At 46.5% G+C, this 12,198-nt stretch overlaps 1 protein-coding gene across 1 annotated transcript in view; it reads right to left on the bottom strand.

The window, feature by feature from the left end:
- TBX5 (T-box transcription factor 5) overlaps window positions 1-12,198 on the bottom strand; it is a 36,304-nt gene that overhangs the window by 6,470 nt on the left and 17,636 nt on the right. Inside the window, exon 6 of the mRNA XM_086623441.1 lies at window positions 2,639-2,865. Within this exon, the coding sequence (XP_086479567.1) occupies window positions 2,639-2,865 (227 nt within the window). The remainder of the gene's footprint in view (window positions 1-2,638; window positions 2,866-12,198) is intronic.

The raw sequence follows: 12,198 nt of genomic DNA, 5'->3' as shown, positions 1-12,198 counted from the left end.
GAGGAGTCGTCGATGATGCAACGAAATCAATAATACTTTCAGCCCAGAAAACAGACAGAGGGGCATCAGGAGCGAATACGCTCTCGCTTTCACGATTTCTTAGGGAGGCTTGTCAAAAGTTATGCAGAAAAGCAGGACAGCAGGAGAGCTGCAAGGAAAAGTTTAATATTTTGCTTCAAAAGGAGAGGCTGGAAGAGAAAGAAAGAAAGGAATATTATAGGTCAGGTTATTTTCCTGAGTTCAACGAAGATCCTTGCTCGGTGCTAGAAGAAAGTGCCACGCTCAGTCTGAGTTTGAGACCAAACTGTGGGTCACGTTCTGATTTATCTAAAGAGAATTGCTCATCTCTAGTGACTTTTTTTTGTTGTTGTTGTTCAAATTAATTTCACTTTGCAAAGAGCTGCTTGGCAGCTTACGTTGGCTCTCTGTTTCCCATTAACTTTGTGTTTCGTTTCCTTAAGCCCCGGTGGCTGTTTTCCATTTACTGGGTGCACAAGGAGGGAGGAAAAAGGCAGAGGGAGGAAAGCAGAGACTCGGGCTCCTGAGACGTACAGCTTCATGGAAGAAGCCAGTGGTATCGGACAGGACACCGCTTCGCCTTGATTAAAGCGTTTGGCGGCTTTGATAAAAGGCCCTTAACTGCTTGTGCCACTCAAACCATCGTAGAGATAATGAGGGGCCATCAGCCGTAGAGACAAGGACTGGCTTTGCCATCTCCTGCACTTTCACAAGGGCCACGAAGGCCAAAAGGGGCCGGGGAGCTTATTACAGGGCAGATAGTCGTCTCTCTTGTGACAATAAGAGGAAGTGAGATAATTGGGGGATTGAGGGAAACCACCCATGGAGACACCACTTAGCGGGAATCCCAAAACTGGAAGGAAACCTCTGTTGATTCCTTATCGCGTTACAATGCGGAGGCGAATGATGAATTGCCCCGCGGCGCGGGGACACGCCGCAGTCATCGGAGATCCTCCGAAGGGTTTGTTGCCGTTTGGGCCAGCTTGTTTTGGTTAGTTTTTGCAAAATGGGAAGAGGAGCCGTGAAAGCTCAGCTCCCAGGGCAAAGGAGCACTGGGGACGGATCACAGGCTGAGGGATGCCGATGAAGAACGGGACCTGCCTTCCCATCACTAACTGCGGGACTTTGAAGCAACCTACCCGTGTCCTAAAGCCTTGCACCAGCACAGGAGTAGCAAGGGCCACATAACCCACCTCTGACCTTAGGGGACACTTTAGGAGGCCATTGCAACTCCTTATTCCCTACCTAACCGCTAGCTCATGTCTACCATCACCATTTTCAATCACAGCTTTGATATAACCTATACGAGCACAAGGGTCGCCTGGTCAGCTGGAGGGGTCAAAGAACGATGCCTCTGTTTTCCACTGTTTGGCTCAATCTCCCATCAGGAAAATATTAAGATTTATCAACTCTTTCGGTTTTACATCTCTACTCATACACCACACACGTGCTCCTACAAAATTCAGGAGGTTCACCGTGGGCACGAGAGATATTTCCCCTGCCCTCCTGCCTCATCTGCCAGCACTTCCCAGTGCCCGCTACCTTCGACCGCGCGTCTACGCTGCACATCCCAGCACCCCAGGGGTTACGTTACTAAAAATAATGACGCGTGGCTGACTGACAGGATGGCGTGGGGAAGCAGGAACGGATCTGCTGTGGGATGAGGCTACTACCAAGCTGGAGAAATTCTCGATGCATTCAAATGCCACGGTGCGTGCTGGCTTCTGTTAGCTTTTCCTGGGCAACATAGATCAAATTCTGAGAAAAGGGAACAGGGGTAGGTACTAACCATCGCCTGCCCACCCCATAGGGTTGCATTCAGCCCTGGAAATTCTCTATTTTCTTCTGAGTGGCTGGGGTGGAGCTGATCTGAGGCTTTTGCTATCTGAGTCCTACAAGTGTTTCTGCATCCAAGCATTCCTGTTGCTTTGGGAGAGGAAAGAAGAGAGTGCAAACTGCTCACTCCTGCCCAAGAACAATTGTCCCACCGATGTCACGGGGCTCTTCATACCAGGACGAGCTGGGCAGTCAGTATAAAGCCCTCACAGTTTGATCCCTCAAGCTCTGTCAAAGCAGGTCAGTCGCACCGGAGGCGAACGAACATGGATATCACGATTTCCAATCCCACACCCCGTTCGTTAGACCGAGTATTTAAGTGGAATCACTTTCTGCGTACAGGCAACTGTCTCCCAACTGTGAGACTCTTAGTTGAAAACTGTGTGAAATCCAAGCTGTCAAGGTGTCTCCACTTAGAGATTAACCCTGTCTGAGGGGCTACGGAGACAGATAAGTCATCTTTATCTCTGGCACCAGCTATCTTACTCAATGTGGATTCAACATGGGCAAAAGGCACTGCCAACCCCTCCAGACAGCTTGTTCCCAGCCCAGCCAGAGACAGGGGTTTAGGTTAACACCAGTGGGAGCAGTTCCCCAGCCCAGTCTGGGGAGGAGGTGCCCACCTCCAGCACACAACGTTCATCCCTTGCTCATCCTCAAGTCTCAATGTGAAGCAGGCTGGGGCTGTCCAGCCTGCGGGCAAGGGGAAACATCAGAAAACAACTCTGATGGTCACGTTAGGATGGAGATAGCACCGAGCTCTGGGGAGCAGCCAAGGCCTGACCTTTTCTCTTGGTGCAGTGGTAGATCTGGCTGTGCTCCTGGGAGATTGGGTAGGGGTTGGCAGGTGGTAGCAGGTCCTGGGAAGTGCTCGACACCCCGTTCTCGCACTGGTACTGGGAGCCCAGGTTGGAGGAGGTGGAAAGGACCCTGGTCTCACCACTGAAGGGGCTGTGATTCGAGGACACTTTTTGTCTCACTGTGCTCCTGGGAACAACCGGGTACTCTTTACTGAAAGAAAAGAAACAGGGAAAAAAAAAAAAAACAGGGCAGAAAAACAATCAATTAATAAACAGATCAGTAGATTAATAAATGAAGGCAGCGCATTAGCGTCGCGGTGTTTGTTCAGACTTTCAGGGAAACAGACACATCCCTCCCGGGAGACTGCAGCTCTGCCACACTCTTCTATTTCACCTCCCTTTTAGTAGCTTTCCCTTCAGAGTCATGCCTCTTCCACCACAACTGCGATGTCACCCTCATACCTCCGACAGATTAATGCAGTTATGGCAAAATACGCAAGATTTCTATTTACACATTACGACAGCGTTTATAAATTATATAACATTTATAGTGGATATATGGATGTGCACATGCACCTAAATAAAAACCCCATTTCTGCCTAGTTGACTTGGAGACAGATTAAATATTTAGGTCTACTTTTTTCCCCTTAAGGTAGTTGTCCCCATTCACTTTCCCCAGGGTCTGCCAGCCAGGCTGGGGATCCCTGGACCAGAGAACAAGCTCCACTCCAGAGCGCTCAGAAAAGAGGAATAAATAAATCACCAGGACCTGCTGCACGCCAGAACCACAGGCCTCAGCAGAGGCAGGCTGGGAGGGTGAGCACTGATGGAAAGTCTGGTTTGTTCTCTTGCTCTGGAAGCTGGTTTGAAGCAGGGATGTTTGCCAGCACTGGCTGGAAGTCCTCTCTCCTACAAGACCCTATAGTGTGTTTTGGAGACGCTTCTCCAAGCGCATCAGTAACATGGCTGGACAAGATTACCCCTGCTTTGCAGGGGGGAGAACTGAAGCTGAGTAGAGGGTCTCAAAGACTTCAGCCAAGGCACAAGCCTCCTCCTGGGCTGCCTCCAAGACAGCTGAGTGCTCCCTGAGCCCAAGGCCTCATTGAAGCACATGAAGATGTGGTAGCACGGCAGCACCTCGCAAAGTGTCACCAGCCTCAGAGCAGCTCAGGTGCCAACACAAGCTTTCTTCTTTGAGGCTGTAACCGTTGGACCAAGCTGCTCCCCTGCCCAAAATAATTATGCTGGAGCAGGGACAGATCCTTAAATCCCATCAACAGGCTCACCTGGACACTTACTTGTGGAAGAGGAGCCATGAATCTCCAACGACACCCCTTAGAGAGAACCTATCACTGTAGCAACTCAGAACTTATTTACAAAATTTAACAATGCCAATTACATAAACCTACTCACAGCAGGGAGTTTTCATCCAAACCACTGCTGTGGTGGCTGCCAGAAACATCAGCAACCGAGCTGTAATGGAGGGGAAACTCACCCAGGAGCCCGAAACCAAATAAATATGTCTCTCATTGTGCCACAAAAGCTTTCCAAACCCCGGGCACTGGTGGCTTGCCAAGCAAAGCCTATTCCAAAGGTGGGGTTTCTTCCTCTGGAAGCCCAGCAGCTCCTCCCCGCAGGGCCGGCAGGAGGATGGCTTTCCACCCACTTGGGCTGCCCAACCAGGCAGTTTTTTCCCAGAACTGCAGTCCAGGCTGTGCACAAGGAACAAAAGAGAGATGAACTGGGAGGAAGCAGAGATTTATCCCTCGGATATGCAAGACAGCAATGGGTGCCAAGGTGCACAGCGCGCTTCAGAGGACCTCCCTGCCTGTGGACACCCAGCACTAGCATTTCCATCCCCGGAGCTCTTGCTGGAGGGCGGCTTTGGCAACTTTTCAGGAAGGTCAAGAGCTATGGCCTTCAAACCTTCTGGGTTCTCGGAGGTATCCCAGCCCTACCAGATCATGGTTTTGAGCTGCCTGCTCCAATGATGTTCCACCTTCACACAGTGATCCTTATGGAAATAGCACCAGCACAGCACCCCAAAGATGCATCCTCACTGTGTTTCCCTTCCAAGGAGAGAAGCCACAGGGAGGTGACACATGAACCTTGCCCTTAGCTCTCCTCCCTAATGAGAGGCTGCTGCACAAATCGGCCAGTTCCTTCTTCCAACACCACCAACGCTCAATCCCCCAAGAAACAGCAGAGCCTCATTTTTTTTTTTCAGTGGGGTATCTGTGAGCTACAGTGGAGAAGGATGGACATACCATGGCTTGGTGCCACATCATGTTCTCTGTGGCTTTTTTGGAGAACGTAGCGATGACTGCTTTCACAGTCTCTCGGTGCTTCAGTGGCAGAAGAATTGAACATCTCTTTGGGATGTGGGATTAGCTCTGCATGGGGGTTCCTTACAGTAAATTCTCAGGGTAGCTCACAGGGACACTGCTAACATCAGACCCTCGCTGTGTGAAGCACCACACAAATGCTGTGAAGCGATCCTCATCCCACATACTTCTCACCTAAATCAACACTTTTTCTGTCTCAAAGGAGAGCTGAGAGGAGGAAAAATTAATAACTTGATTGTTTTTTCTTGAAAAAGAAAATATTTTCTTTCTGTAAAGGAACTTTATGCCTGAGACAGCAAAATTTTTACCCTGAGTTGCCAGCATAGGTGGTGTCGGGATCCCACATTCCCATAGTGGGGACTGAATTCCATTCCAACTGCATTTCCCAGGCACACGACAGGCTCCGAGGCCATAAGAGAGGGCTGCGGTGCTCAGCAGGAGACATGGCAGGAGCGGGCTGTCGTGCTGGGGAGGGAACAGGTTGGAGACACCAAGTTTCCAAACAGCAGCTCCCGGGAGGTAGCGCAATGACTCCTCTCCAAACTGAAATATTTCCGTTTCAGTCAAAACACATTGGGTGCTATTTTTGCCAAAAAATCAACTATTTGAGGAGGGAGGTGAAGGAGAGTATTTTCCAACTAAATATCTAAAATATCCTCTTTCCTTCACTTTGCCATTTTTCTATACACAAAGGCAGTTATCTCTGTATTTCTGCCTCTTCCTTCCTTATAGGATCTGAGCTCTAATAAGGAGATATCTTTGGTAGCGACAGTCATCTTGAAACATTTATGCTGTTTCCTGAGCCCACTCCATATGCAGAACGCGCAGCTATCATTTCAGTTTGTCCTTCTGTCTTTAAAAATGTATTAAATTCTTTTTTTTCTTTTTCAGTGCCTAAAAGTCACTATTCCCAAAATAGCTGATTGTAATCCTGGGCCACAGTTTAATGGAATTAAAGGTTTTGTTCACTGCTGGCACGATATGACTGTTGTGTTCAGAAGTTTTGCTGTCCGAAAAAATTGCAGCAAAGTAGGAGGGGGGAAAAAGCTTGATTTACACAGGCAGTATAGGAAATTGTCCACGCAGCAAGGAAGAGACTGTTGTTCCTTGGCCAGAACGTGAGTTAGTTTTACACTGGGTGTTAATGGGCTGCATTTTTTTTTGCATTAAAAATTGTAAAATCAGAAAAAAAATAAAGTTAGTTGGGGAAAGAATTTACAAGGAAGGAAGATGCCACTGGTCTATTTAAAATCTGTTGGAGGCTAATGGTGAATATTCAGTTACCATAGTCGATGTATTACAACAGCAGAAGGAAATGGGGAGGAAGGGGAGAGCCACATTGCGCAAGGTGCTGTACAGCCTCAGCACCACCAAGCTTCCAGCTGAAGGGCAACCAACTACTTCGATTTTCATTAAAGAATCAGGCCTTACAAGTGAATCCTTCCCGCATTTCCCGAGCACTTCCATCCAAATCAGACCTCTGCCAGGTGGAATTAGCAAACTCGGTCTTGTTTTTTCTCGTGGCATCTTCCCCCTGCCCTGGCCAAACGATGCCCTCACCATGACAGACTCAAGAGCTCCATAAGATGACTTACGCCATAAATTCATATCTAGCAAAGAACTCAAAGGAGTGAATTCAAGAAGGTTTTGTAACCTGAGAGCTGGAAACCTTGTTGGCCTCTGAAAACTAATGAAAACTGTGGAAAAACTATAAATATAGACTTTCTCAGAGTGACATTCAGTCCACTTTCTTGCTTATCACTACACTGTAAGAGAGGAATAATTTTCCACATATTTTCATGTGCAGGCTTGAAGTTTCCTAATGTAGCAGCCAATGCATAGTAAATGCAGCTGCCAAGCAAAAACCTTGTAAAAATCCCTTCACAGATCCATGGTTCATAACCAGGAAGCTTCTGTGTTGGAGCATCCAGCCTCTGCTGACCCTAGCAACTTATTTTAGAAGATGCTTCTGATATTTCCGCAACAAAGCATTATACACCAAAGCTTTCCAGAGCTGTTGGACCTCACGATAACAAGACCTCAAAAGACTTTTGAAATATCAGGTCCCGAGGACCATACCGGTACCTGTTTGGGGTCAAGATGAGGCGTAATATGGAAGAGGATTTCCCCGTGGTTAGCTGCTGCCATGTTCTCACAGCATCCTTTGAAGCCCCTGAGCTGGCACTGTCTAGATCTTGTTCACAATGACAATTCCTAGTCAAAAATCTGACCAAAGGTATATCAGTGGCCAAACACAGTGATTCCCCTCCACTCTTTCTAAACTGCCATGAGGTTTTAACTCCTCCTTGGTCAGTCACTACGAAAGGCCAAATGTTTGCCATCCTCTCAGTCCCGTCCCCTTCACCCACCCAGCGCCTAATTCTCCAGTGGTAGAAAATTAGACCCCAATTCCAGATGTGCAAATATAACTCAAAGGCGTTTGGGTTTCTATTTCCCAGACAACCAACTATTGTCCTTCCTGCTGAGACTCAAGAGTGGGAAAGAAAAGGAAGTCAGCCATAACAGAAACACAGAAAGAGGAAGAGAAGAAAAAGTGACTGGAATAAATATACCATCTCCCAGGAAAAAAATAAACTAGAAAACAATCGTCAGTGTGCATTCATTTCAGCTTATTTACAGCATATTGAAATAAAATTGAACCACTCTCAAGAGACTGTCTGGAGTCTGAAGGGTTTAAACTACAGCAGGAAAGGACTTGGTGGGAAAGGACTGTAGCTACCAAGTACGTCCTACAGTCTTACATCAGCTCAAACACGTGCTCGCTCTGCATGGGGACTGCAGCCCAGCCCCACAGAAAATAATACCCTAGACTGGACATCTAGTAATATACGTCAAAATGTCCACTGAGAAATACAGGAGGCTGTTCACTGCAGTGTGCTCCACCAGATATCAAATGTCCTGACCTTCTTGCCAGAATGGGAAGGGGTCCAATAACACTTCTTTGGGTGCACGTTTGGTAAGTTAACAACCAGCGCTTCCACCACTCGTCTGAGCAGTGCAGCCCAAAGAGACCACTGCAACAAACCCAAGAGCCAGCAGTGAAAAAAAACAGCAAGAGATCTATCTAGAGCTATCAGTATCAGGCAAACAAAAAGCGAGATCCCTGTAGATAAATACCAGTGCTCATGTTGGAGGAAGAGCAAGATGGAGAATGGATGTTGGCCAACAGAGACAGCATCAGCATCCGTTCATGCTGGGCTGAGCTTCTGCAGATTGGGTCCTGCTAGGCAAATCCCCCAAAGAAGGGGCAATGGAGGAAACTGGAGCTACCCTATGTTTCTTGAGCTGACTTTCTCACTTTAATAGAGCTGTGGATACCCTCCAGTGAATTCTGTAGAGCCTTGTTTGGATTTCATCTGAATTCCATCTAATTCCATAGAATATAGTTCAAGCCTACAGTTTCCACTGGGGCTTTGACCAAGAAAATTTCCTTTGGGACGTTTGCTGGAGGAAAGCATCATCTCTCCAACAGATGTTATAACTCTAAGTCTCACACTGAAAATGTTTCAGACAGCATGTGACTCCTGGGAGATGTCAGTGACAGAACATGGGAAATGAAAGTGGATGTAGAGAAGCAATGAGAAGACTTAAGAAGAGCCAGGTCCTTTGCGGTGGACTGAGACCTGTTTGCATTAGTCAGACCAGTGCCTATCTGTCCAACATGATGTTAGCATGCCCGGGTAGACAACCCTTTTGGAGCCTAGAGACTCATCCATTTATTCTACTGGCACCCCAAAATGCACTGCCTTCTCCATTCTGTCAGCTCTGAATCATGGTACTGACTTTATATCCTTTGTGTCTGGCCCAGTTTCTGCTCTTGGTTACACCAGGAAATCTGGAATAATTCCTTCGGAGCCAGCAAGATTACTGTGGATTAATGCCAAAGGCAGCAAACCACGGCTCATGATCTTTGACAGAGAAAATATATACATAACGTCGAACTACACTGCCACTCTTCTTTGTCAAGTGGACCCTTCTGGACCTTTGTTGCACTTTGAAAGGGCCCAGGATACCCATCAAGGCAGCCAAGAGCCACCCTTTCACATAATCATCTTGCCTCTCAAAAGCTTTCCCAATAAGAAGCTTCGAGAACTAAATTGCATTAATTTGAACGAGCATTAACAGGGGTCTAAGACCTCCAGAAGCTCTTCAGCACCCGTAATAACCGCAGAAGACAATAGGACTTGCAGATGATCAGCAAAAATTTGTTAAAGGGTTTAACAGAACTGCTCTTTTACAGCCCTCCATCCCAGACCCACAAACCCTTCTCCCCTGCTGCCTTTTGGCCACCACAGATTTAAAAAAAAAAAAAACAAACAAACACACACCTAAAAGCTACGATGGGCGTGCAACCCCCCAAATCACCCAACGGCTGTGGTATAGAGCACAGCTCCATCGACTCTCATGCACGGGGAATTTTAAGGGCAAAGTCCTACAGTGGCATCTGCAATGCAGATCTCATCATCTCTCTGCACGACCTTCCCCCTCTGCGGATTTCTGCTGCCTGGTTTGCTCTCGCTCTCCGCACCGAATTCCCTTTGGCGCAGGCAGAAGTTCTAAGCAGAGACAGAAGGAATTTTTACAGTACAGCGAGGCAAGACATCTGAAAGGAATACTTCACCTAAAATTCCCAACATCACAACTACATAATTTTTTACCTGACTTATATTTTTAGTTGCAGTATGACCACAGGATACAGATTCAGTATAACTCGCATCCCTCTACACATTTTCCTCTAATGTGTTTTCCTTTTTCCTTTTTTTTTTTCTAAACCTCAAGGAAATAACAAACTTGATCTCATGCTCAGAAACTTGAAAACTGTAAAAAACACCTTCTCCCAGAGCACTCATCCTGTCAAAGAAACTGCTAAAGGGGTCCTGTGTGTCTCAGGAAAGAAAGGCAGTGGGGAGAAATGAACATGTACCAGAAGTCTGCGTTTGCTGGAATTTGGATCTCTCTGGAGCTCGTGGCTATTCTTTTTGAATGAAATCATCTGCTGCTGAAAGGCTTAATAATACTACTGAATGAAGTTTTTTACCTGGACAAACTTATTAACTTTTCTTCTGGGAAACTGAAGGAGAAAAAAAACCAACACAGAGGCCTTGTGAAGAAGAAAGCCAAATGGAAAGGGATGGACTCACAAACACATCCCCATCCACCCTGCAGAGCTCCTGTCCCCAGAGGCCACTTGGGCCAACACATTGCTCTTGCTTGGCCAGAGCACACAGAGACAGAGGGGAAAGTCCTCAACAAGACGCCCGAGACCTCGCTCTGAGCTCACTCTTGGCTCTGGCAGTCATCTTTCTTCCCTCCTTTGTCCTCCTTCCTCTCAGTCCCTACCGTTTGCCAAGGGTAGGTGTTCGACAGATGAATCATCAGGCCAAGTCTCCACCGGCACATAGACCTACTCCACCTCCTACCTACCTTCATTCCACTGGAAGACCTGTATGAGACGAGTGAAATCGTTTTGGACCCAGCAAACTGGTCTCTCTCCCATCCTCTAACAGCCAACGGTGCAAGGAGACCACCAGAGCTGGCCAGATGACGGCTCTTTTGATTAGGATGGAATTTATCTCATGTAATTTTAGCTATTTCAAAGGCAGGTGCCTACTCTAAGCAAACCATTCAGACTCTGCAGGCGAGACAGGCAGAGGGAGGGATCCTGACCCACCTGCCATCCATGGGGGGAGCTCTCAAAGGACAGCAGCTTTCTTATCTGAAAGTGCCCATCACACCCTGCTTTGCGCAGAGGGAGCCTGGACACCAGCCCAGCCTGGGGATGCTGCTTCTAGATAGCATCTTCAACCACCACGCACCTTCTCCCAGCTGACACAAGCCGCACAAAAGACGTTAGATCTGGGTCAATGCTGCCTCTCAACCTCATCTGCTGGAGTTTGCTTCTCCCAGGGCTGCTGTCAGCTAGGAGGCACCCCCCTGCAACAACCCTATGCAGGGAGTTGAGAAATGTTTGAGATTTAAATAAAGAAAACACGGAGGTGAGGAGGCTTTCCTCAGCATGAAAAATTAATTCCCTCCATGGCTATATCCCGTAAGGAGATGATCAGTGACCTGATGAATGTCAGGTCACCAGTTTCGGGTACAAAAGGCTGCACATTGTTTTAAAAAAGCGTGTGGTTTTGGGTTTTTTTCAGTTACTTTTTTTCTATAATGAAGAAACAGAAGTGAAAATACATCCCACCATATTCTCCAAGAGCATAAATAGATACTGCTCCACTGAAGCCAAGATAGACATGCCTATACCTGCCAGCTGGGGAGTGGGTCCATCACCGGGAAACAACCTCACTACATATACACACACATACATTTATATATTAAGATATATTTTATATACATTTAATTATATTTTAATATATATTTATATATGAAACTTACACAAACCCACAAAGGTAGGTCATACTTCTCTACCACACTCAATTCTGAATGGTTCTTTATCTTATAGATGCAATTTATTTTTTATGTATATAATTTATTTTATATATGTTTTCATATATTTATACATATAATTTTGTATATATTCAGATATATATAAAAAAACCACAAAGGTGGGCACATATTTGTCCAATATTTTCAACCTTGAATGGGCCTTTATTTTACTATAATAATCTTATCCTGCCCTTCCTTTAAAAAAAACGACATCTTTGTGTAGATACACAGTCATTTCTATGCTATCGGTACAGAGGATAAGTTATTAAGGAAGTGAACATCAGAAATTATCCTGTAAAGTCAAGGCTGTGGATTTTAACCCTTTAAACCCTGCTGGGTCTGAGCGGACGTATTTATATATCCCAAATATTTCTGTTCACTGTACCGTCGACTATGACCGCAGGCCCACGTAAAAATGCCAAGCAATTTTTAGCACAAGCTCAGCATGGCTAGATGCCATCCTCTTCATCGGGCATGAAGCCCTTCTAATAGTCCTCACTGTTTTACCTTCTCCCTCCCGCTCAAAAAAACCCCACCGTGAATGGAAACCTTCAAATCTTTCCATTGACCATAATGAAAGGGTAGTTTAGCAGCAAAAAATATGTGGGGGACATGGTTACTCGAGTTCCAGTAGAGGCTGGGAGGCTGGCATGGGTGGGGATGGGGGGGGAAGCTATTTCAAGTGGTAGCGCACCCGTAAATAAATAAATATTGACATATTATGCCAGGATCCA

Source organism: Tauraco erythrolophus, chromosome 19 (assembly GCF_009769465.1).
Source record: "Tauraco erythrolophus isolate bTauEry1 chromosome 19, bTauEry1.pri, whole genome shotgun sequence".
In the NCBI taxonomy this organism is placed as follows: Eukaryota; Metazoa; Chordata; class Aves; order Musophagiformes; family Musophagidae; genus Tauraco; species Tauraco erythrolophus.
Note: the sequence above shows the minus strand (reverse complement) of the source record. Positions and strands in the feature narration are given on the sequence as shown.